This window comes from Carya illinoinensis, chromosome 1, assembly GCF_018687715.1.
Source record: "Carya illinoinensis cultivar Pawnee chromosome 1, C.illinoinensisPawnee_v1, whole genome shotgun sequence".
In the NCBI taxonomy this organism is placed as follows: Eukaryota; Viridiplantae; Streptophyta; class Magnoliopsida; order Fagales; family Juglandaceae; genus Carya; species Carya illinoinensis.
The window spans coordinates 3,186,918-3,214,438 of record NC_056752.1 but is presented as its reverse complement, the minus strand read 5'-3'; the positions used below and the strand labels follow the sequence as shown (position 1 = coordinate 3,214,438).

The 27,521-nt window shown below is 36.5% G+C and overlaps 1 protein-coding gene across 1 annotated transcript; it reads left to right on the top strand.

Annotated features, from left to right (window-relative positions):
- Positions 1 to 15: 15 nt before the first annotated feature.
- LOC122306010 lies at positions 16 to 27,521 on the top strand. Its single transcript, XM_043118377.1, has 25 exons — positions 16 to 169; positions 311 to 470; positions 1,951 to 2,060; positions 4,036 to 4,201; positions 4,594 to 4,694; positions 4,847 to 4,919; positions 5,020 to 5,155; positions 6,740 to 6,900; positions 7,358 to 7,482; positions 7,562 to 7,661; positions 13,504 to 13,600; positions 14,903 to 14,954; positions 16,176 to 16,277; positions 16,364 to 16,507; positions 16,631 to 16,790; positions 16,900 to 17,130; positions 17,215 to 17,369; positions 19,452 to 19,580; positions 19,677 to 19,794; positions 19,920 to 20,115; positions 20,297 to 20,408; positions 20,556 to 20,710; positions 22,451 to 23,870; positions 24,247 to 24,441; positions 26,649 to 27,521. Exons 2-25 carry the CDS (start codon positions 338 to 340, stop codon positions 27,123 to 27,125), a joined length of 4,848 nt encoding a protein of 1,615 aa, XP_042974311.1. The 5' UTR covers positions 16 to 169; positions 311 to 337; the 3' UTR covers positions 27,126 to 27,521.

The window sequence follows — 27,521 nt, the reverse complement described above, 5'->3', positions numbered from 1 at the left end:
AAAATCTCAGCCCACAAGACTGTAGCAGCTCATTACTCAAGGCTCCCCGTCTCTCCCTTTTTACCATTTACATGAGTTTTCTTGTCCGCGCTCCTTGATCTCTCTCTTTGTCACGATCAAAACCGAAATCTTCTTCAGATGTTCTCCCATTTTTCATAGTTCTCAACAGGTAATACAGATGATTTCCTGTCACTTCTCAAGATTCTTAACAGAGATCTAATCCCCAAGTCTTTTCCTCGATTTATACATATATATAGATATAGATTAGGTTTACGTATAGGTTTTCTGATTGGGAGGGGCAATTTTGTAGTGGTAGGTGAAATCGAGGGCGAGATCCATGGAGTGGACGACGGTGCATCATCTGGATCTGCGCCACGTGGGACGGGGCCTGAAGCCCCTGCAGCCCCACGCGGCGTCTTTTCATCCCCATCAAGCACTTGTTGCCGTCGCCATTGGAAACTTCATCATCGGTAAGATGAAGCTCCAGGTTGCCTTTTCGTTTTATGTGTTACTCGTTGATTTTGTGGCTCTATTTTCGGAATTGTAGAAAAGTAGGGAAAAAAATTATATTGACGGGGATCACTTAGTCTCAAGCTTGATGATTTTTGCATCTTTTTCTAAGGGGATCTTGTGCTTCTTATTCTTCTATGAGGACATCCAAATTGATGTATCTGGTGACGCTCCAAAACCCAAAGGAGTGAAATAACCAAACACGTATTTGATTGTTAGTAGATGTCAATGTGGATTGATGCTTAAGTAACTAACTGATTTTATATGGCCTGATCTGTAAGTTCTGTGTAGTTGGTGTATTTAATGGTAGTTACACCAACAAATTTCAGCAGTCCTTACTTATTAATCCTTAAAGCCTGTGCCAGGGGCTCCTATTGGCGTATTGATGTTTGACACAGATAACTTAGAAGAATGCAGAACCATATTTAAGCAGTGTTAGTAAAAGTGTGCTTAAGAGCAAAGTGCCAAGGCCGAAACGCTTTGGGTACCAATAAGTGAAGCGCATTTAAAAAAGTGTGCTAATTATGTGAACTTAAAGCTTTAAAATGGCTCTTTGTATTTTTTTTAGATTATAAAATATTAGTTCAAGACCTAGAAAATGAGTAAACAATATTTCCTATGTATTTATTTGATTTGGAAGATCATTTATGTATCATGGCACCACATGTCATTACATGTGATGTATATACTTTGAACCCAATATAATAGTCCAAATTAGCTTTCTAGATTGACTGATCTTTGATTGTTGATGTTAGCATAGAAGTCAAGACCTATAGTTCTTTAGCTTTTTTGGTCATGGCCTTCTTTGTACATTTTGATTAAATCATGTACTTGAGTTTGACTATGGCTATCAAATATCATAGATGTATGTATTTAGTAGAGCACAAGAGAATTATATAAAAATCTTATGTGATTAGTCGTTTACTTAATTCTAATGTTGCATGGCGCTTGGATCCCAAATGAACTTTACCAGAGGAAGATCTTTGAAACACATCGTTGTTTCATGACACGATACTCTGGTCACGTTATATAAAACATGAGCGTGTGAGACCTATAAAAAATTCTCATGTTGCATAGTACCCTAACAAATAGGTTAAATATATTACCATTTTGGGTTTTAAACATTCTTTTATTGTATTTTGTGGATTTTCTGTTATTATGAATTATCTTTAAAAATGTATTCTTACATCAATCATTGTACCCTGTGGTTAGCCTCTAGATGGCGTTTTTACCAACATTATGCTCACCCATAGGTGCATTGATATTATTTGAGTCTATGTGCAGCCATATGTGTGATGATTTGATAAAAGGCTAAATTAACTTGAAATATTCCTGCTGAGCATGCTCTTCTTAAACAAATATAGTCCTTTTTATGGTGCTTTCTCTTCCATTTGAGTACTACTTACAAGTTTTTATGATGATCAATTTTTGTTTGCACAGAATTTGATGCGTTGACTGGAAGTATGATCTCTTCTATTGACATTGGGGCACCTGTTGTACGTATGTCTTACAGTCCTACAAGTGGGCATGCTGTGATTGCCATCCTTGAGGTTGGTCCCAAGTATATCCTACTGTTTAGGATTTTTGAATTGGGTTAAATATTCAAGCATTTCCATATGCTGGAATAATTTTTTGGGGATTTTGAAGTGCTAACTCATGTGTTAAAGTGACTAATGGTTGAAATTTTTTACTGAGATTATTGCATAAAGGAAGCACTGAAGTGGTTCAATACATATTAGCTGTTTTCTTGACATCCATGAATTTTCACTGGCTAGTTGTCGCATTTATTGAATTTGAGCTATTACAGCTAGATAATCTACTTTGATTTTATTTTTTAAGGGATACATGGAGACATGAGTCAGTCTTTATGTGATGGATAAAGTTTGCGACCATGCTTGTTGGTAGACCTACAACTTGGCCTGCTCAGTCCTTGCACATTTACTCAATCAGCCTCCCCCCCCGGCCCCCCCCCCCCCCCCCCGGGGCGGCCTAGCGAAAAAAAAGGAAGAAGAAAGAAGAAAAAATTCCCACTTAAACTGGGAGTCGAGCTGGAATTAGTCATGCCCTTTTGACAGACTCCGCATCATGAAAGTTTTCAAACTCTTGGAAAAAAAAAGAAAGAAGAATACTATGAAAAAACTGCAGGACAGTTGTCTTGTAGTACCATCCCGGTAAGAATATTCCATTCTTTTACAAATCTCTTTATAAGAAACGAGAATTGAAGAGTATCGATCAAAAACAAAAGAATTGAGAAATGAAGTTGGCTATTACATGGGAAAAATGGCTGTTAACTTCATAGGTTTGTAACTGATGGCTGTTAACTGATGATCGGATTTTAAACGGAAGATCAGATTCGGTCTTGTCCCTATAACCAGATCCAGGAGAGTGTGGCAAGTCAAAAGGAAATCTAGGTTATTTGAAGTGGGGTCTTCGTTGGATGTTGGTGTAGAGAATGCAGTAATGGAATGCCATTCGCCTCAGGTAACACAAGATAAACCATTAGGCGGTGTTACACCCTTGCTCGAAAATGGTAAAGGAGATGTAGGTTCCGCTGAAGTTGCTCGTTTAGGGTCGCCTGAGGTGAAGAGACTTGCTGTCACCCTAGAAGCTCTAATGGGGATGGAAAGAAACAATGGAGTTGATGAGGAGGTACAGGACTTATCGTTGGTGCCTTGCGTGGAAGAAAGTCCAGAATTGGGAATGTAATTGGTTAATGTGTCTGAGGAATATGTTGCTCCCCTAGTCTCTTTTCCTCCGATAGCGGATTGGATTATGCCTAAAGTTAACGAGATTCTTCCTTTCATGGGGATTTCACATGGAGGATGTGAAGACCAGTTCAATGAACTAATCAGTGCGATCAAGGCAAGCCACGCGCTTGAAACCAAAAGTTTCAAGAAAAACAGGGAGTTGCGGTGTCTTTCTTGGGCAATTAACTACGATACTAAGGGAGGTAGCTCAGTTAAAGGGAGGGCAATGTGAAGACGGGAACTCAAGGGGTTGAGGTTTGGCTTGAGTATTAGTTATGTGGGAAACAAGGGGTTGGGGTTCAGTGTAATTTTTGGATGTTTTGGGTAGTTTTGGGATTAGTGTATTGACTAATGGGCTAGGTATTTTCTTGTATACGTTCAGTGTACTTGGTTACTCCTTTTGATATATAAAATATTTTTACTTACAAAAAAAAAGGTTTGTGGAAACCAATGAGTTTTCTTCTAATTTCATACTCATCTCAAAGAATTTATTTTGTGGTTGTGAAGGAATTTTTATGCACGATTGATTGGTGTATCAATAGGGATAAATTTTTTGAGTGTCATTTAATTTACCATGTCTTTAACTTTTGTTGCTGCTATTATTTCAAGTCGTTTCCCATTATTTTGTTCTACACTTTTTAGCATTAAGTTCTATTTTAGAACATAGTTTATTTATGATATTTCCAATTCATGTTCCTGAGTTGCAATTTATTGTTTCATGTGTATGAAACTTTCTAATGTTTATGTAACATATATGATTCCACTTACTTTTTTGTAGGATTGTACAATTCGTTCTTGTGATTTTGATGCTGAGCAAACTTGCGTGTTGCATTCTCCTGAAAAGAAGATGGAACAGATTTCTCCGGATACTGAAGTCCATCTTGCTTTGACACCTCTCCAACCTGTTGTGTTTTTTGGATTTCACAAAAGGATGAGTGTGACGGGTAGGTTGGTTTTTTTATTTTTTTATATATATATAAATTTTTATCATAAATAATCATTTATTATTTAGGTTCTGTTTGGCCACTGAGAATTCTCAGATGAGAATTTTGAGTTTTAAGATTAAATATTAAAATATTATATTTTAATATTATTATTATTTTGGGATTTGAAAAAGTTAAGAAAAAGTTGAATTGTTTATTATATTTTGTATGGGGATTTGGGAAAGTTGTAATGATGAGATGAGAATTTTGTGTTTGAGATGAAAAATTCCAATGGCCAAACAGTACCTTATTCTTGGTGGACTTGTGAACTTTTGATACATCCAACTCTGTTACATAAGTGATGTGGCAGTTTTACACCAATTTTTAATTTTTAACTTTTTGCATGCGTGAAGTTGTGGGAACTATTGAAGGAGGAAGGGCACCAACAAAAATTAAGACAGACTTGAAGAAACCTATTGTCAATCTTGCCTGCCATCCTCGCCTCCCTGTTTTGGTATCGTACATATGTTTTCTGGTTGAATGTTTTTTTTTTTTTTATTTGTTGGTTATTGGAAAGGTATTTTGCTAGATTATATGTCCAGTCTACTTGACCTTTTTGTCTTGTGATATTATAAACAACTTTTTTTTTTTCCTTTTCCTCTTTAGTATGTGGCTTACGCAGATGGTTTGATTCGGGCATACAACATTCATACCTATGCTGTTCATTACACACTACAATGTGAGATGAAAGCTATGCTGAATCTTCATGTAGAGGATTTTGTGTGTTATCTACACTAAAATGGCACATATATTTGTTGAACTCTTTATTATGGCTGCAGTTGACAACACTATAAAACTCATTGGTGCTGGTGCGTTTGCTTTTCATCCAACATTGGAATGGGTTTTTGTTGGTGATCGACGGGGCACACTTTTGGCATGGGACGTGTCAATTGAGAGACCTAGTATGATTGGAATGTAAGTTGTTCGTGGTTGTGTTTTTTCCCTATTGGTAAAATAGTTCTCTCTCTCTCTCTCCCCTCTCCCCCCCCTCTTCTCTCAAGTTGAAGATGAAGAAAAACAACAAAAAACGTATAAGCTACAAAGGATAAGTTTGTGTATTCCCTACTAGAACTATTGAATTTCTTTTAGATCCACTTCATTTGCATACTTATAGGGCTTGTTTGGGAAACTCATTCATCTCAAAATTTCTCATAATTTTCTTCCCAAACATCACTCAAACACAAACAGTTTTTAATTTCAAATTTTCAACATTTTCATCTAATCATTATAACTTTTTCAAATTTCCAAACAAAGCACAAAAAATAATACTACTTTTTCAAAATTTGAAAAAAAAATTGTAGCAATATTGAACTTTATAATATTTTTTATTCAACTTTTTCTCTCTCTTTTCCCAAAACCTAATAAAATATCTTAACGTAAATCATTTCATTATTCACAAATCATTTCACTACTATTCACAAAATCTTAATCTAATCTCATCTCATCTCAGTCCCCAACAATCCCTTAGGACTTATATTATCAAACAAGCTGTAATCTTTTACCTCTCTAACTTATTTCTTAGTTTTGGGTTGCTTGAGATTTTTCACCTCTACATTTTGAAGTTAAAAGTTCCCCAAAAAAAAAAAAAAAAAAAATTAGTTTGGAAGCTAGATTCCATGCAATCTTATGATGTCCAGCTGGCTGCTAAGAGCATTTCATTATTGGCCCTGAAATTTATGCTTCTAAGTAAAAGACTTTGATGTCATTGATAATCAATTAGATGCCATCATAGCTTTGGAAGCTCAAGAAAAGGGCCTTGATCCAAGGCCAATCAAGAGAGGGCTTTTTAATCCAGCCTGTGGTAATTTTTAGGTCTTTGTATGTTTAGTACTTATATGATGATTCTCAGAGAGAATGAGCCCTATTGTAGATCAATCTAGTTTGTTGAATGGAAATTCTTAGGCCTTATTTGGTTACACAAATGAAATGAAATGAGATGGGAAATCTGTGAATAGTAGTGAGATAGTTTGTGAATAGCAGTGAAATATTTTGAGTTAAGATGTTTTATGAGATTTTTGAAAAGAGGAGAGAAAAAGTTGAATAAAAATATTATAAAATTAAAATATTGTTAGAATATAATTTTTATTTTGGAATTTGGAAAAGTTGAATTGTTTTTTGTGTTTTGTTTGAAAGTTTGGGAAAATTGTAATGATTAGGTAATGATTATATGAGAAAGTTGACAATTTGAAATTGAAAAATGTTTATGTTTTGATGGTGTTTGGATGTTGAGATGAGATGGGTTGAGACCTATGTGAAATCAAACAGAGCCTTAGAGGATTGATAGTTAGAACTTCATACAGAGATTGGTTTCGTGGTCTACTGGGATTAGTCGGGACACTGTTCTGGACACTTTCCAATAAAAAAGAAAGATTGGTTTCTTGGTCTAGTGCTTTAGAGTGTTCTAAGATTTTGAATGTGGTTGCAGTTGTACTTATGATTACCTATAATATTATCACTTGTTCCTCTTAACCTAACGATTAAGTCTTATTGCAATTTCAGTATACAAGTGGGTTCCCAACCGATAACAGCAGTTGCTTGGCTCCCAATGTTGCGGTTACTTGTGACTCTTTCCAAGGATGGAACTCTTCAAGTGTGGAAAACACGAGTTACACTTAATCCTAATAGACCTCCAATGCAAGCAAATTTTTTTGAGCCTGCTGGTTAGCTTCATATTCATTTGAACTTTTTCTGTCTTTACCATGGGAAGGATAACTCTGATATGATGAAAAATGCTGGCTTGCACTCCTATTGTTGTTCTCACATTTTGCGAAGCAATATAAGTCAGTTGCTGTTACATGCTGTTTTCCCCATAAATGTACTGACCGGATGTAATTTTCCTCCGTTCTGTCATTGTATTGTTATCATGACTTCTGCTCCGTTACTCCTATCATTACTCAGTAAAAGCATATTCAAGGCTGTTGAAAATTGTAGGACAGAGATGCCATTCTTTTTTTCAGTGTCACCTATGCCATGCATTGCTTGCATTTACACTTCAGCTAATGATAAGGCCATTTGCATAAATATGAAAACTACTTTTTGTTGGCAACTTATCTTTCTTCTTGTCATATACCACGAGTATACTGCACTAACTGAGATTCTTAAATTTTTTTGCTGCAGGGATCAAAGCAATTGATATTCCTCTCATCCTTTCTCAGCAGGGTGGAGAAACAGTTTATCCCTTACCACACATCAAAACATTAGAAGTTCACCCAAAACTTAATTTAGCAGCATTGCTGTTTGCAGTTAAGTCTGACCATTTAAACGGTTCACACAATGTTGTTAGTGGTTATCTGAACTATGTATTTTATTTTATTTTTACAGAATTTGACAGGTGGAAACAATTTGAAAAATAGGGCTGCGTACACGAGAGAAGGAAGGAAACAACTCTTTGCAGTTTTACAAAGTGCAAGGGGATCGTCAGGTGATTGTTTATTTTTGTATGTATGTATGGCCATAATCACTATATAGATACCTTAGATTTTCTATGGAAAGAGTCTATTCATTTCCTCCTGGGATCATGTTGTGTAAATGTTTTCACAAGAGCTTCTGCTACTTTCTTAATTGGGCTAGTTTTAATGTATGTTGCAAAGATTAGGCCCTCAAAGAAAGCTTGTCCCAACCTAGTTAACCTTTCTGGGGTGAAGGAAGCATCAATGGAAGACAACTTACAGCTCTTAATAGCTCGCCTTAATGGGAAGTGGAGTTTATACACGGCACAATCTTGAGGCAGATCACTTTACCTCCTTTTATGTTAGGTTGTACGTGTTAAAATAAAGGCAAAATGGTGCAATAAAATACGGTGGTGCAGACAAACTACGGTGGACAATGTCCAAGTGTGGAGTGGTTGATTTTAAATCATTCTATGACATGCTAATTCTAGATGACATCATCTCCTTCCCATGGGAACATATGGGGGAATCTGGCTCCATCAAGAGTGGTGGTCTTTATTTGGACGACTGTATTGGGGGAGATCCTCACTGGAAAACTTGATGAAGAAACATGTTTTGGTGGTCAAGTAGTGTTGAATGTGCATGTGGGATGGGGAACCATTGGATTGCCTTTTATTTCACATAAGGTAGCCATCTTATTGTGGCAAGCAGTCCTTAACCTATATGGCTAGTATGGGTGATGCTCGGAAGAGTGGTGGGCATGTTGGCATGTTGGAAAGGGTAGTTTGAGAGTCCTTTCAAGGAAATCCTATCGAAAATGATCTCAATCTGCTTGATGTGGTGCCTATGGAGAGAAAGGAATGAGCAGAATTTTGAAGACCTATCAAGGATATTTTTTTTTATTGGCACCAAGTGTCCGGGAACAGTGTCCCGACTAATCCCGAGGTGTCCAGACTCTAGGCAAGGAGTTTTCTGCAAGTCCACTTCAGGTAATTCCAGAGGAAAATCTGCCAGTCCAATGGTCCCTAGAGATTGTTTGCATTCAAGGGGATTTGAATATTAGACTTGGGGGGAGCATGGCCTTTACTACTTGAGCCAACCCCTAGGGGTTAAACTCCTTGGATTGAATAGCTCAAGGCTTTATTTTTTACTATTTACCATTGGATGGAAGCCCACCTTTGTATTTCCAATATCAGTATCCAGAAATTCTTTGATCTCTTCCCCCTTCTTCCCCCATGTATTGTGATAATGCCCTTGCTTATTTTTCTTGATCATTAGTAAAATTTTCTATTGAGGAGATCCAATTTTGGGGCCGATCTTTAGCAACTCTCATGGCTCGAGATAGGGCTATCCCTTGTCCCCATTTTTTTTTTTATGAAAGTTATGGAAGCTCTTAGCAAAATGCTCATGATGTTGGATGATGGAAATTTTATTTCAGGTTTGGTGGGGACTTTCAAACTATCTCATCTTTTGTATGTGATGATACTTTGTTCTACAAGAATGATCCAAATAATTGTCAGTACTTGTGAGCTGTATTCATATGCTTTGAAGCAGACTATGGATTGAAGATTAAGTTGGAATTGGTTCTAGTGGGTAATGTTACTAATCTGGACAACATGTGTGTATTCTGAATTGTGAGGTGTTTTCCTTACCAATGAAGTATTTGGGCCTTCCATTTGGGATCACACTTATAAGGTAAAGGCAATTTGGGATGAGGTTTTGTAACACCCCATTCCCGTAGGACAGAGACGTTACTAACAAACATGACAAAATGCCCGGTAAAGAGACTCATTACTTTGAAATACCTCATTTATTGAAAAAAACTTAATTGAAAGGATATAAATAGTCTTTAAACTGAATAAAGCAAAACATGAGCTAGTCTTAAACAAGACTAGTTATTGAAATGACATAAAAGAAAACTTAATCCTTGTGTAAATGATAGTTATTCATCTCTAAGTCTTTATACTAAAACTACTCCTAGCCATCCAGCTCTGCATCATCATAATCACCATCTGTGGCAATCAACATAGAAGAAAACAAAAAGACAAACAACAAAAATAGTCGAATACTCAGTAAATAATACATCATACCGTAAAATACTATCTAGCTTAGCATAAATTTGATTTTTAAAGCCTTATCATAACGTAACTTTCATATAACATTCATGGATTAACATGAGCGGAAACATTCATAATCATGGCAAACATGAAGCGTGAATGCATGAGTAACTTGTTTATCTTGAATTATACTTATTTCATGGCAAATCACGCTTGAGTCTGTGGCACCCCATAACTTATCATGTAGTGAAACACGCTTGAGTCCGTGTTTCACTTAACTTGCATAACATGGAGTGAAACACGCTTGAGTCCGTGTTTCACTTAACTTGCATAACATGGAGTGAAACATGCTTGGGTTCGTGTTCACTTAACTTGTGTTAACCATGTTTGAGTCCGTGGTACCGTCTTAGCATAACTTGTGGTAAACATACTTGGGTCCGTGTTACTTTAAAATGTTTATCTTTCTTAATGCATGATAACTTTCTTGGACTTTATAGACTTTTCTAGCATGACATATTCTTGTACATGGCATGGCATAACATGATATATTCTTGTACATGGTATAGCATGGCGTGACATGACCTAACATGATTTAATCATTTTATGACATTTCATGGCATGCATGATCTGAGAACTACATGAACATAGCATAAATGATCTGGCTATTTATTACATGGCATGCTTGACTTAAGTTATTGCATGAACAATACATGGCATACATGGTCTAAGTACTATATGAATGTAGCATGCATGATCTGGCTATTTTAATTCATAGCATACTTATCTTAAATTATTATATGATCATATCATGGCTTCCATGTGATTGTAGTAACATTCAATCCATCAATCAACAATCCATAATAGCATAACATATATAAACTTACTTTCATGTAAATCATCGTAATTCATAGAAGTTCTTGAAAGCGATCTAACCTTGACTTGGCTCTTAGCACAACGTAGATAGCCATCAAAACCATATCATGTTATCATACCCAATTATAATATTTACATTACGCATACATTTATATGATCATACTATTTACCTCTTAGCGTTGTTTCCTGATTTTCAACTTGTAGCGCGTTACCTATACGAGATGCTAATCGTCACTAATATTTCTAGGAAAATATATCATAGCATTCTAAGTACTAAGAATCATGCCATAAATTAATTCAACAATTAATCAGCTATACTAAAATTAACATATCTGATATTATTTAAAACCCATAAAATATCCCTTGGTTTTATTTTTAAAAACGTTTAACATAATAAAATTTACACACTCTGATCTGACTAGCCCATGAGAAAAAAAAGACTAAAATAATAGGTTCCATAAAATTCAATAGAATAAAGTTTAAGACTTTCTTTAAATCCCCTAACTACACTTTATAAAAAAAAAAAAGTTGTAAAACTTGGCCTGGCTTAAAATCTCAGCCCAGCCCCTAATTAACGAAGCAGCCCATTTAAAGTTATAAATCAGTTTCTGTAAAAACACAACCAGCCTAATATAATCCTCAAACCCACACACAATTTTAATCCACAAACTCTATTTCGGTAGTTCCTAAAATAAATAAAGCCCACCCAAATAAAGACAAAACCAGAAACAACTTAACCTAGCCCCTAAATAAACTCATCTTAATAAAAGGCATTAAGGGAGGGTGGAAAATAGAGGAATAAAGAAATTCGTGGCACATGGGGCAGCACCATGCAAACGGAAAACAGACTCAACTCACCGAGAAAAAGACCAGCTGCGACGAAGACTCTGGTGGCTGGGTTTGACCGGCAACGTACTGGGCATCTCTGGGTAGGGTGGTGCGACAGAGTGAGAGAAAGAAAGGGGGTTAGAGTGAGATAGGCCGAAACCGAAAAGAAGTAGAGAGGGAGGAGGGTGAGTGTGACGGCAGTGGCTTACCGGAGGAAGTGGGTTCGTCGGAGATGAATTGGCCGGCGATTTCTGTGGCTAAAGGTGGTTCTCTGACGTTCTGGGGGTGGTCGGCTGAAAGTGCAGGAAAACAAAATGAAGCCTATGGGAGTTGAGTTTTTCTGCAAAACTTTTTGTGTAAAGAACCAGAGTGTAACATGGGATTTTTATGGAGGGAGGGTTTCTTATTTATGTGGGTCTCCAGGAGATTAGATAGGAAGTGGTTTTTGTGTTGGTTCTGATCTAAGAATCTTTTTTTTAAAACATTTGAAACTTATCCGATAACAATAGATGAAACAAGATAAGAGGAACTACTTTAAAAAAACTCTTATTAATCTGGTCTATTATCCCATTTTGAAAAAAAATTATAAGCATCTGATAAAAAAATAAGTAAATAATAAAATGAATAAATAAAATAATAACATAATAATTATAAAGAATCAAATAAATAAATAAATTCTAACTGAATTAATCTAAGATCCTATTCTAGGTTTGTATGTTACAGTATTTCATGAACTTTACCCTTTCATTAAGTTTGAAAAGAGTCTTAACGCAACTTTTATTGCACTTATCCCTTAAAGGGTTGGAGCTTCTGATGTGAAGGATTCTCACACCATTAGTCTAGTTAATGGGGTCTATAAGATCATTTCTAAAATCTTGGCCAATTGTCTGAGTAGTTTTATGGGGATGATTGTTTCGAAATCTCAGAATGCATTCATTAAAGGGAGACAAATTATGGATTGTGTGTTAATAGCAAATGAAGGTTTGGATAGTAGAATGAAATCAGGTGAGCCGGGTATTTTATGTAAGCTTGATATGGAGAAGGCTTATGATCATGTTAATTGAAATTTTCTGTTTTATCTTCTAGGGAGATGTGGATTTGTGGGGTGGGGTGGGGTGGTGGTGTGGATGGATAAAACTTGTGTTTTGACTGTTTGTTTCTCAATATTAGTCAATGGTTCTCTTGAAGGGTTTTTTAACAGTTCTTGTGGTTTGAGACAAGGTGACCCATTGTCTCCCTTTCTTTTTGTCATTGTGATGGATGCTCTTAGCCGTATGTTGGGGGCAGCGGTTGGTGGTGGATTGTTATCAGGTTTTACGGTGGGAGGGCGTCAGGATGGTCTGACTATGGTTTCTCATCTTTTGCTCGCAATCTTTGAGAGTGCTTCTACTTTTTTTTGAGGCTGTGTCTGGCCATAAGGTAAATCTGGGTAAGTCTGAGATAGTACCAGTGGGCCAGATGAGAAATATGAGAAGATTGGCAAGCATTTTGGATTGTCAAGTTTCTTCTTTGCCGATTAGATACCCTGGACTTCCCTTGGGGGTCTACATTCAAGGCTAGTACAGTATGGTATAGAGTGTTGGAGAAGGTTGGTGGGGTGGAAGGGGTTGTATTTGTCAAGAGGGGGAAGAGTCACTCTTATTAAAAGTACTTTGTCTAATCTTCCTACTTATTTTCTATCTTTATTTCCTATTCTATGGGTGTGGCCAATCGGTTGGAGAAGTTATTTCGAGACTTCTTGTGGGGAGGTTTAGGGGAGGAAGCTAAGTTTCATTCGGTTAGCTGGGATAAGATTTGTACTCCTTTGTCTCGCGGTGAGCTGGGGTTTAGAAAGCTGAGTATATTTAATAAAGCATTACTTGGGAAGTGGTTGTGGAGGTATCATCACTATTGTGAATCTTTGTGGAGGGCCGTGATTGATTTAAAATATGGGAGTGATTGGCATGTTCTGTTAGGCTCTAGATATTCTGTATCTAATCTTTAAAAACTTCCTTTATGTATATAATCTGTATGTTCTGTTAGGCTCTAGATATTCTGTATATAATCTTTAAAAACTTCTTTTATGTCACTATCTTGCTATTTGACTGGATATGCTAATGTTTGGGGTACCATGCAGCTTCTGTTTTGAGGGAAAAGCTTTCATCTTTGGGTGCATCTGGAATATTAGCTGATCATCAACTTCAAGCACAACTGCAAGAACATTATCTCAAAGGGTGAGCTCATAATTATTGTAAACCAGGATAAATTTGTTTAGATCATGATCAGAGGAATTATTGTTGGATTTCGCATCCAATAATGTAATAATAGCATTTTAATAGGTTTAGGTATTTTATTTGGGGGTGCTCTTGATCTTGGATGCTAATAGGATACTGCCAAGAAAAGTTTTAAACTTCTTGGCAAATTTTAGACGTGATTACACCCACATGCTGGCTGAATTTAACATCAGGTACGAATGCCACTTTATGATATGGAGTTAAGTCGTTGGACATGCAACTCACATAGTCTAGACTGGTATGCGACATTCATGGTTTTAGTCATGCCATGGTGATTACTTATCAAAAAGCAGTTTGCCATAGTGATATTTGTGCAAGATTGAGCTTGTTGAAGAACCTTTCACTATAAAAAATCAAAGAAATATTATTGCAGGGACATAATAAAAAACAATTTCCAACCTGGTGCACAAGTTCTGGCACCTGAAAACAAACTCTATTTTTGAACTTCTAACTAACCATAGGATATATTTTTTTGGTCTCATTGAAGTTGGGACATAACCTATGTTGTTTAAAAAGTTACTTAATCCTTATGACAAGTGGAAGTTTTGTTGAAGATATATGTTAATGTGATATTTAACATATCCTGATGAGTATCTGTTCGAAGGATTAGATGTGTAATAGATTTTTGTTACCATTGTTTTTGGGATAATTTGCTACTGTTTAGTTTGGTTAAGTCTTGAGCTGTCAAGGGCATGTGTGTGAGCTCAAATCTTGAAACTAGTACTTCATAAAAAAGGCTGAAAGTCAGAAGTAGATCTAGAACTGCTCAGGCAAGACCCTGCTTTGACATTATACATACCGGGTGATTGGTTCTCGTTTTAGTAATAAACTATTCATATTGATTTGTCACAATTGAGACCTTTTCTTGCCAATAAGCTTCTTACTTGATTTCCTCAATTCTAGTCTTAGAGTTGTACTCTCAAAATTTTTTTATTTCAGGCTAAGTCAGGATGAAAGTAGTGAATATATCTTTTTTTTCCTTTTTATTTGGAAGTTTCAATCCCACATTGTGGGTATTAAAAATTCTACCTCATTTTTGTGGTAAAAGATGTGATTCTAGCAGACCTCATTTCCTATAAATTTAGCAATATCTAGAGCATGAAGATTGATGAAGTAACAATTTCTTTAAAACCATTGATGGTGAATAAAATCTTTCTTTTCTGAGAATTTTCTGTCAGGTTATAAATTGAAGTTTTGCAATGATCATCTACTAATCATTGACAATTGTCTCCCTTATGGCAGCCATAGTCAGCTTACAATGACAGACATCGCTCGAAAGGCTTTTCTCTACAGTGTATGCTGCTTGCTTTTTAATTAATATTTATCCATGTAACAAATTTTGGTCAATATACTTGCCATAATTAGTATATCTAAAATTTGGGTCAGGAAAAATTGTAATGGCTTGGAGTGACTTGGGTCATCGAATTACGAGGTCCAACTTTGCCCAATCTTTTTTTTTTTTTTTAATTGTAGCACGCTCGTGTTACATGAAGAAAATGAATAGCTCACATAGAGTGGATAAACTATAAATGTAGCCATGAGTTCTTGGTTCCAAATTGGCTACTTGGTGATATTGTACTTTTTTTTAATCAGTAAATAAGAATTTTATTGATGAAGGCAATATTGGACTTTATAATTTACCATATATAATATGATAAATTGTTGATATTGGACTTTACAAGTGATTCAAGGGAAGCTTCAAATTGACAAGTATTTTTGGGCTATATCACAATATGGCTAGTGCTTTTCTTGGATCATTACATAATTTATAAGTGATTCTTGGGAAATTCCAAATTGACTGGTATTTTTGGGCTTATATTGCACAGATATAGCTAATGGTTTTCTGGGTTGTTAGATAAATGCCTTGGAAACCTCCCTCCTTTGAGCATTGACATTGGTGTAGCCATTTGCTCTAAAAGGTCAAATTTTGGCTAATTAAGCCCAAAAGCGATCTGCATTGGATTAGGTATCCAATAGCAATCCAAGTTTTTAACTACAGTAGCTCAACGTATATGTAGATGAACAGTAACTTAGTCATCCACTTTTTAAGCTTATTTTCTCTCTTCCTGAACGATCATATTATTTTTCTCATCCTGATTTTTCTCGTTCCTTGTGCAAAATTGATTCAGACATATACACATTCTTCCATTTTTTTCCATCTCTTCCCCAATCCAAATAGGGGTAAAATATATGCTCAGACTTTATCGATTAATTTGTTTTGGAAATTTAAGCGAAAAATAATAATGTAATTAGAATGAACGATATTACCGTTATGTTATTAATTATAAAACCATTGGAAAAATGCATGTTATAAATTATAACATGTGGGATAATCCAATGTGGGATTATGTTTTGAGTGGGATAGGTAAAAGGTAAAAAGTATGATATTAGGCAAAATTAGCCTAATGAGATGACCAATCCAATGCTAATGCTCTTACTTATCTAAACCGAAGTCCTTATTTTCACAAAGCTTCAATGTTATTGTTGATATCTCATTTGTACATGATTCTTATAGCATTTCATGGAAGGTCATGCAAAAAATGCTCCCATATCTCGGCTGCCACTCATCACTATTTTGGACTCCAATCATCATCTGAAAGACATTCCAGTTTGCCAGGTAACTTCATTGATAATTTTAATTGATTTTTTGTGTAATATTTATGTGGACTTTGTTTAACTTGTGTGTGAAACCATCACTGGCAGCCATTTCATTTGGAGCTAAATTTCTTCAATAAAGAGAACCGAGTTCTCCAGTATCCTGTCAGGGCATTTTATGTGGATGGCATACAGCTTATGGCATATAATCTATCTTCTGAAACAGATAGTATCTACAAGAAACTTTATACGGTAATGTAGAGAGTTGTGTGATATTATGATTTGTATCTTTAATTTAACTTTTGTGCAAAGGTTTTTCTATCTGGTTGTGTTACATGTCTGCATTGCCACTGAATTTACCCTCTTTATTCCCAGGTTCCTGGACATGTGGAGTACCATCCAAAGCGTATGCTTTACAGTAAAAAGCAGCATCTATTTCTTGTCGTTTATGAATTCAGTGGTGCAACAAATGAAGTTGTGCTATATTGGGAGTATACTGATTCCGTAGCAAACAGCAAATCTAGCACAGTCAAAGGTTTGTTCGTGTGTGGAACTTATTTTTTTTCTCTACTGTATCACAAAACGATCTTAATTTTCATCTATGCAATATAATGATTCACAATACATATTCCTGCATTTTCAAGGTCGAGATGCTGCATTTATTGGCCCCAATGACAATCAGTTTGCAATTCTTGATGATGACAAGACTGGGCTGGCTTTGTATATTCTACCGGGATCGGTTTCACAAGAAGCTAATGAAAAGAATGTTGCAATTGAAGAGAGCAAACCTGCAGATGCTAGTAGTGGTTCTATTCGGGGCCCGATGCAGTTTATGTTTGATGATGAAGTTGATCACATCTTTTCTACTCCATTAGGTGCTTGGGAATGAATATCTTTGTCATGTTTAATATAATGTCATATATAGTCTATATGCTGATCACATGCTTCTGTAACTGTAGAGTCTACTTTAATGTTTGCTTCACATGGGAATCAGATCGGCTTGGCAAAGCTGGTTCAAGGATACCGCCTTTCAACTACTGATGGTCATTATATATCTACAAAAACTGAAGGGAAAAAGTCAATCAAGTTGAAAGTAAATGAGATTGTACTTCAGGTAAATTTTCAATTATTTAGAAAATCTAGGATTTGTAAGGGCAAACTTGTATTCTTGAGCCCAATGTCATAGGTTTGATTCCCCTAGGATCAAACTGCCATTTTTTTTTTGTTTTTTGGTAAGTAAGAAGTAAATTTTATTCATTCGAATGAAATAGGCATAGCCCGTGTATACAGGAAGTATACAAAAGAACACCCAAATACGTTCTATATTAAGGAAAGAAAATCATGAACATTGTTTCCATCAAGTACAATAGCTGAGGACCAAAGCATCAAGGTGCACATAAAAAATTTTTGAAGCTCCGCCATCGTGCGCTCCTTATCCTCAAAGCATCTCTCATTTCTTTCCGACCATGTACACAACAGTATCGTTTTCCACATTGCCGCCACTTGAGGGCAGCCTTGCAATTCCTTCCAACAAGCCAATAAATCCACTACCTTTGAAGGCATTACCCAGGCAATATCCAATCTTTGAAAGATCTCATTCCAAAGCCCCCTCATGACCTCACAATGCAAAAGTAAGTGATCAACAGATTCTCCCTGCTTGTTACATAAATAACACCAATCCATCACAATGAGTCCCCTCTTTCTCAGATTGTCCTTAGTCAAGATCTTCCCAAGAGCTGCAGTCCAAACAAAGAAAGCTACTTTAGTTGGCACTCGGGACCTCCAAATTCTCTTCCATGGAAATGTGGGAGATCATGGCAGTGGGTTGTTGTGCTAATCTCTCCGGGGGTTTAGGTTCCATGGGTGAGTCCTAAGGGCTTTGCCATGGGGTGATTCCCCCATCATCAAAAAGAAAAACCGAAAACAAAAAGGAAAAGGAAAAAGGGTATACTTGTTGGTCAACTAGAAACCTCCAAAATCGAGAACTGAAGAAAAGAATGCCATGGGCTTGGGACAGTACCACACCCAGCTTAGGAGGGGGACCCCAAACTTTTTAAGAATCCTAGAAATTTAATTTTAAGGTTTTGACAAGGTAGATTTTGTAAAAATTAATTACATCCTCCCCCCATATATATATTTTTTTATATAGTTCCCCCCAAGCTAAATTTTGTGGTTTCATGCCTACCAAGGGCCAAATTGAATCAGTCAAGAACCAACTGGATCCAGTTGGTTCAGGTGGTCTGGTCCACTTTTTTTGGTCTTTTTGTGCACTCTTAATTTAAATCCTTGATTGAAGCCTTGTTTCTTGTTTCAATAAAAGTTTCTTATTCATTAAAAAAAAAAAAAAAATTCCATTATTGAATCCCTGTTACTTGTTTCAATCAGATATTCAATGAATGACAATATTTACATGAGCAAAATGTTCTCTACATTCACTCAAACTTTTTTTTTGGGGATTATCTATGCCATGCTCTACAATCGTGCCCAATTAGTCAATCCAACATATTTTATTGGCCTAGGTTTTCAGACACTACAACCTTTAACTTAATGCATATAACATTTGAAATATAATGCTGCTATTAATGATCAAGTAATCCTATGACGCTTCACTTGCAAAAACCAGGGGTAAGTAAAGTAATAGAAAAATACACTTTCCACCATCCAATTAATAATTGGTTTACACTCTTCACCCCCAAAATACCTACATTGACACACTGCACCCTCTAACTGCAAAATTTGACAAATGACATCCTTGTCAAGATTGTGCACATCACATACTTCACAAATTTTCATTTATCTTATTGGCTAATTGGATGAGGGTGACTATTGGAACTTGTTGTATGAGGGTGCAATACGTTAGCGTTGGTAGTTTGGGGTGAAAAATGTGAAATGCATATTAGTTGGAGAGTGGAAAGTGTATTTTCTATCTAAAATAAAATGTACAATCTCAAGATTTTGCTTGTCGTGCCTACTAGCTATGATGATTTTATCTCTATTGTTTTTGTTAGTATTATTACATCTTGTATTTACACCGTCGTTTGATGTGGATGCATCTAGCATGTAGCCTTCGAATTGCCTGCAAGTTTATCTTCTCAAAACTAAATCTTCAAGATGACAACTATTGTAATCTTATTCAATAATGTGTACAAAAATTTGAGAAGTACTTGGTGAAAATATTTTTTCCCAACTCTGATAGGTCCACTGGCAAGAAACTCTTAGAGGCTATGTTGCTGGAGTTTTAACTACAAAAAGGGTGCTTATAGTTTCGGCAGATCTTGAGATACTTGCAAGCACTTCATCAAAATTCGATAAAGGACTTCCTACAATATCCTCAACTTAAAATAGAGTGAAGTTATACCTCTTTTTTTTTTGTATGATTGAAGTTTCGAAATGCTTGTTTGAATACTTAACCTATATGCACTTTAGATCCCTTTTATGGGTTGGGCCAGCACTTCTTTTTTCTACTGCCACTGCAATTAGTGTGCTTGGCTGGGATGGAAAGGCGAGAACCATTCTCTCCATCAGTATGCCTTATGCCGGTATGCATTTTATGCTTCTATTGCTATGGTCAATTTTTGGTTTATGTGGCATAAATGTTTCCAATTGCATTCCTACAGCTAACTATTATCCTTCTGACTTGACAATACAAACTTCGTGTTTGCAGTTCTAGTTGGTGCTTTGAATGATCGATTGTTGCTCGCTAACCCAACAGAAATAAATCCCAGACAGAAGAAAGGTATTGAGATCAAGAGCTGCCTTGTTGGGCTTCTTGAACCTCTTCTCATTGGATTTTCCACCATGCAAGAAAGTTTTGAGCAGAAGCTTGACCTGTCAGAAATATTGTACCAAATAACATCAAGGTTTTTTTTCCCTCTGGCTATACACATGCTATCTTTCTGGGATGTAACTCCAGCATCTATTGAGTTTTTACAGCTAAATGCTGTATATAGTTACGGTTGTTAATGTTCATTTATCTTTGGTTTACCCGCCTGGGGCTAATGACTTCTAACATGTTGAGTTTTCAATTGTTATGTGATGAAGGTTTGATAGCTTGCGTATTACACCAAGGTCTCTTGATATTCTTGCTAGAGGTTCTCCTGTTTGTGGAGATCTTGCTGTGTCACTGTCCCAAGCAGGCCCACAGTTCACTCAGGTGAGCTATTGCTAATATGTTGTTTGCACTCTTGTATACTTGGATTGCATCTTATAATGAACTTTATTATTTATCAAAAAAAAAAGTTTCTGCATATTTTTTTACCTGTCTATTTTAATTTCTGAAAATGTTGTCAATTGAACTTAGGTGTCGCGTGGTGTCTATGCTATCAAAGCTCTCCGATTTTCTACTGCTTTATCTGTTTTGAAAGATGAGTTCTTACGTTCTAGAGATTATCCAAGATGTCCTCCAACCTCTCATTTGTTCCACCGGTTCAGGCAGTTGGGCTACGCTTGTATCAAGTATGTAGCGTCATGTGACTTGCCTACTAGTAATTATTTGTGTTATAATCCTTTTGTTGTCTTTCCTAGATGTATATTATTCTGCTGCTACTTGCTGTCATTATATTTCCTGAGCAGTGTCTCATGACGTCTCTACTAGTAATTATCTTCATTTTTTTATTCCTTTCGAATCTCATCATAAGCAGGTATGTGGAATAAGAGGTGCCAAAATTCTTTATGTAATTCTAATATACTTTGGAATTTCTTGTGGATTTTTTCTATTCTATTGTCCCTGCCAAATTCCTTTTTCCGGATGTAGGTCTATTGCATGTCTGTAGCAATTATTGTATTTTATATATGTATATATTTTATTTTTTCACAATCAATCTTGAGCTGGTATATAAATTCTTGGCTTTTCCTTAAGTGGGACTTAAGAATGTTTGGCTTATGTGCTGGGGTGGGTGCTTGCTTTTCTCATTGCTTGTTCCGTGAAACATCTGTTTTCATGATGAGATGACCATGTGTGTAAGTTGACTATCACTTTATTAATTTTTAAAATGATGGGTGTAACGATAACCATGGAGAATTATGTGTGCACTAGCTAGTAAGTTCAGAATATCTGAAATGTTGGAGAAATCAAATTCAGGGGATCCATTCTTTAATGGGCATGCTAGATATCTATACCCTGTCCTAAGGGGGGAAGTCTAGAATATGGGATATGTTTGATGAAAGTTATTGGTTGTTGTCATACTTGTTTGTTCCTTCTTTCGTCAGTAATACTTTCTATGTTTTTGTGTAATTAGGGAGAAGTATCACCCACTCACCATGGGTGAGTGGTGCTGGTGATTAAAGTAAATAAATATAAAGGGAGCATGATTCCACACTTCAAGATCAAGGGCCAAAGCAGAGTTTGAAAAAATTCTAAAATGGGTTTGAAAAACACTTCTACTAATAGCCTTCATAAGAATATCAGCTACCATCTTGCTAGTAGAGATATGTTGTAGGATCACCTTACCTTATGCAACAACATACCGAATGTAGTGAAATCAAATATTTTTGTGTTTGGTTCTGCCATGGTATTTGAGATTCTTGGCATATGCCAAAGTTGCCATACTATCATTATATTTCTTAAGAAAATTTTATACACCACACTACCATTCCACTTTCATCTCACTATGTAAGATGTGACACATTTATCACCATTGGATGATAAAGATATCATATCATCTAATTGTGATAAATGTGTCACATCTTACATATCAGGATGAGAATATGGTTTATATCATTACTCTATTTCTTAACGCTTTATTTGCAAGAATTGTAACCTCTAGGCTTTGAAAAAATCTTGTCAACCAAACAGCCTCTTGCACAACTGTTGAACAAGCAACGTACTCTGACTCCAACTAATGTTAGTAACCTTTCATAGTTGGACATGTGCTTTATTCATTCTCAGAATCATCTTCTTATATTGTTAATGTTTCTTTGAACTGTTTAAGTAATTTGTGGTTGTAACTCGGGGTATGCCTATTTACTTGATTCAATAAAACTTTATTTCGCTTGTAAAAAAAAAAAAAAAATTTGCGGCACTGTGTACTGTAATGTAAATATCAATAATAGCACATTGTGTGAGCACGTTTGATATTCTAGGTATAAAATATGCTTGCCAACCAAAGACTCAAATATTGAACTGTTGAAGTGATCCATTTTTTCTTATTTATAAATGTGGAGTGATTTTGATTTCTTAATTATGGGGAGATGCAGATTTGGTCAATTTGACAGTGCAAAAGAAACTTTTGAGGTTATAGCAGACTACGAAAGCATGCTTGATTTGTTTATATGCCACCTTAACCCTAGTGCTATGCGGCGTCTTGCTCAAAAGTTGGAAGAGGATGGCACTGATTCAGAATTGAGGAGATACTGCGAAAGGATTCTGAGAGTCCGCTCTACTGGATGGACGCAAGGCATATTTGCCAACTTTGCAGCTGAAAGTATGGTTCCCAAAGGCCCTGAATGGGGTGGTGGGAATTGGGAAATCAAAACCCCAACTAACCTGAGGAGTATACCTCAGTGGGAGTTGGCTGAGAAAGTGATGCCATACATGAAGACTGATGATGGTCCTATCCCATCCATTATTACAGATCATATTGGTGTTTATGTGGGTTCAATTAAAGGAAGAGGTAACATAGTAGAAGTAAGGGACGGCAGCTTGGTCAAAGCTTTTACACCTGTAGGTAGTGACAAGCCAAATGGTCTTCAAATGCCTTCAGTTAATTCTCGTAAGTCCAATGGAGTGCCTGATGGTAACTCCAAGGCTGATTCCTTGCTAGGTCTGGAATCCCTTGGCAAACAATTTGCAAGTCCTACTATTGCAGACGAACAGGCTAAAGCAGCAGAAGAATTTAAAAAGTCAATGTATGGTGCTCCTGCTGATGGCAGCAGCAGTGATGAGGAGGGGGCATCAAAAACTAAAAAGATACATATCAGAATTCGTGACAAGCCAATTGCCTCTACTACGGTGGATGTGAATAAAATTAAAGAAGCCACAAAACAGTTAAAACTTGCCGAAGGGTTGGGTCCACCCATAAGTAGGACCAAGTCATTAAGTGGTGGATCTCAAGACCTTGGCCAGCTTTTATTCCAACCTTCTGCTACCGGTGGAAATTTGACTGCAACTGCTTCGTCTGCCGCTGGTGACCCGTTTGGCACTAACTCATTGACACAGTCTGCAACAGTATCTCAGCCAGCTTCTTTGGCCGTGGGTATGGGGGTTACAACTGGACCCATTCCAGAGGACTTTTTCCAGAATACAATACCTTCCCTACAGGTTGCAGCCTCACTGCCTCCTCCTGGAACTTATCTTTCTAAATTGGATCAAGCTTCTCAAGGTATCGAAAACAAGGTAACACCTAACCGGATAAATGCATCTGAAGCTGATATTAGTTTTCCTGATGGTGGTGTTCCTCCTCAATCTACCCAACAACCTGCCGTTCCATTTGAGTCCATTGGACTTCCTGATGGTGGTGTACCCCCACAACCCTTGGGTCAAGCGGCTGCAGCCACTCAGGTCCCACTTTCGACACAACCTCTTGATCTTAGTGTCCTTGGAGTTCCAAGCTCTGCAGATTCAGAAAAACCTCCTGTCCCTTCTGCCTCTCCCCCATCTTCTGTACGTCCTGGACAGGTAAATATAGACACAATCCATGCATACATTGTCTTTATAGAAAATGAAGTTTAAGAGGGATGATGATTCTTTATAAACACTTGCCAATTATTAGTTTCCTATGCTAATTAAGTCATGCAGTAACCTGTTAAATGTAAACTACATCCCTTTCAATCATCATCTAAGTTCTTGTTTTTTTTTTTTTTTTTTTGGCTTGGTACATCCTCTATCTAAATTCTTTTCCATTTTTTTTTTTTTCAAACATGAGCTGTACATGTAAAGAGTGAAATTTTTTTACTATTGCCTATTGGTTGCCCTTGGCATATGTATGCCTGGTGGACGTTTTTTTGTCTAGCTTGCCTTGTTCTTTCAAGTTTCGTGATTTTTCTCATAACAGGTTCCTCGTGGGGCAGCTGCTTCTGTTTGTTTCAAGACTGGACTTGCACATCTTGAGCAGAATCAACTTTCAGATGCATTATCTTGTTTTGATGAAGCTTTTCTTGCACTGGCTAAGGATCAATCTCGTGGAGCTGATATTAAAGCTCAAGCAACCATATGTGCTCAGTACAAGATAGCGGTTACTCTTCTTCAGGTATTATAATGTGTGTTCAGTTTCCATAGATCAAATGTAATAAGCTTGTGTTTCTTGAGGCCAAAGGACTGTAGAACCATAGGATTGCTTTTTTCTGTTGTTTGAAACAGGTTTCATCTTCCATATTGTTTTATAATGCCTTACTGATGCCAATTTGTCATCCTATCTTGATATAGAGGACTATTGCACCTTGTCATTTGGCTCTCTCTCTCTCTCTCTCTCTCTCTCTCTCTCCACATCATCAGAAAAAGACATTGTAACTGATCTTGGGTGCAGTAACCTTTAAATCCAAATTTTGACATGGTCAGATGATTGAACTGGCAAGAACATGAACCATTGGGTTTCTTTGAATCCAGTTATAGATACCACCTCGGTGACCTATCTTTATTAAGTAGAAGGGAAGTATTAATAATTCCTTATTCAGAGTTATGGCTATTTTTTTAAGTACCTGCATTCGAAGTCTGTGGTTTGAAATATAGGGGTGAGGTTTTAGAATTTTCTTGTTGGGTCAATGTTGACATGATCTTGTTTTTTTGTGGCTACTTGTCATACTTCTGCTCAAGTGACAGAAACCAACTTGGTGGAAATTTTTTTATTTAACAATTATTCACTGATATTATAGGTGGAAATTCTTGTAGAAGCTTGCTGTGCCTTTTCTCATTTTGACATTAAAACCTCAGTTTTTAGTTTGATAATATCAAAAACTTAATTGAGTCAATTTCAATGTGAGACTTCCATCTGACTTCTTTTTTTTTTTTGAAGAATAAAAATTTTATTGAGATAAGTAACAAAGCAAAGCCAAGTATACAGGAAGTATACAAAAACTGAACCTATTCCATTTGACTTCCAATCAAATTGCTGACAAAAATTGTTGATGTAGACCCTGCTTGAGCTAGCATGTCTTCTACATGTAAAAAGAAGAATACAAAAACGCATGACTGAAGATGTCCATAATTGTTGGCGTAGATCTTGGATTTGAATGTACACATATTTCAACATCATCAAATTTAAAATTTGGATTTTAATGTCTAAATGAGAGAACACTAGGCATCTATCTGAATTCACCTTTTATTTAATGCCAATATAGCCAACACTTTGAGAGGCTTTGTTGATTTGTTGCAACTACATGCTTGATTTCTTTTGTTACAAATTATGGAGAAGGTTTGGAATTATGCAGCTCAGGCCTTTGGTAGTGGTGAATGGTAAAGAGGGATTGATGTGTCTTGACTTGTGTTCTTAGTGTGTTACTCAGTTGATTACAATCATAAAGAAATTAAATATATCTATTTGTTAAGTACAACGTTGTTGAGAAGATAGACGGTTACGTTTGGGTAGTGAGGTGATCTTAGATGATCTGTGAATAGTAATGAAAAGTCGTGAAAAAGTAATGATAAAATATTGAATAGTAATAAAAAGTAGGGAAAAGTAGGTGAAAAGTAATGATAAAATATTGAATAGTAGTGGAGTGATCTCAATACCCAAACATAGCCGAAGGCATTGGGTATCCAAAACAAAGTCCCACCTAATCTCGGGAGTGTACAAGCCTTCGGTAAGGAGTTTCCAACAAGTGCGCCTTGGGTAATTTAAAGGAAAATTCCCCCAGTTCAATGGCCCTTAGAATTTATTTGCACTTAAGAGTTCGAACCTTAGACTTGGAGAGTATACCAACAAGACCAAGGCTCTTGCCACTTGAACCAACCCCTAGGGGTTCATAGATGAAGATTATTAATATTAACCATTATTGGTTGCATTTTTATTTAGCTCCCTGGTTTCCTAGTTAAATTAGTATATTCGGGCCAGTGTTGATAGTTGCTGCTTATGCATCTTATTATTTCCTGTTTTGATGTAAGTATAAAAGGCATTGTACAGACTATACACCATCTGTTTCCATTCTTCCCTAGCCTGGCTAAACTAACAAATTCTAACTTAAGTCCACTCAAACTACCTGAACCAGCTCAAAAATTGTGATGGTTAATGTAGTTCTGTTATTGGGAACTTGTAATGCCATTTCAGTAAATAAGTTTCTAAGGAGTTTTGCTTCAACTCTAGAAAACCGTTCTGTACTATTGTCATTTAATATGAGAGATGTAATTGGAATGGAAGTTGTGCGTTCTAAAATTTTATGAGTTTTTGCTTTCTGGTCATTTATCTTAATGTGGACATAATGTCCTGCTTCATGATTGCATTTCATTTGCCTTCTGCTGCAGGAAATTGGGCGGTTATCAAAGGTCCAAGGCCCAAGTGCAATCAGTGCTAAGGATGAGATGGCAAGACTGTCACGTCATTTAGGTTCGTTGCCTCTTCTGGCAAAACACCGCATAAATTGTATCCGAACTGCCATTAAACGAAACATTGAGGTGCAGAATTATGCTTATTCGAAGCAGATGCTAGAACTTCTTTTGTCTAAGGCACCTCCAAGTAAGCAGGATGAATTGAGGAGCCTGATTGACATGTGTATCCTAAGGGGTTTGTCCAATAAGTCCATCGATCCATTGGAGGATCCCTCCCAATTCTGTGCTGCCACACTCAGCCGGCTTTCAACTATTGGATATGATGTTTGTGATCTCTGCGGAGCAAAATTTTCAGCTCTCAGCGCACCTGGATGCATTATCTGTGGTATGGGAAGCATTAAGAGATCAGATGCACTTGCAGGGCCAGGGCCTGTTCCTTCACCATTTGGCTGAGGTCCTAACACACCCGGTTAATTTGCTGCTCTAAACTATGGACAACTTTGGGATTTAAAACCATAACGTTCCAGGGTTCTTCCACTTAAAAGGATCCTGCTACTGGGTGCCCTTCAGCTTGGTTCCGAATTACTTATTGAAAGAGAGTAGTTACAGTACGTACATAATGTATCATTAACATGTTTGCATTTGAGTTTTGTGTATTCCTTTTTTTTTTTTTTTATATAAATATAATTGCCTTGATACACATTGTTTGTTGTTGTATTATCCCTCTATATGAGGTCGTCATGGCAAATCATTGACATTGCTGTTTTCCAATTTTGTAGAGATATGACACTATACACCCTATTTTGTGATAACCTTGCATAGGCATCAAAGTGAGTTATTGGTGTTTCA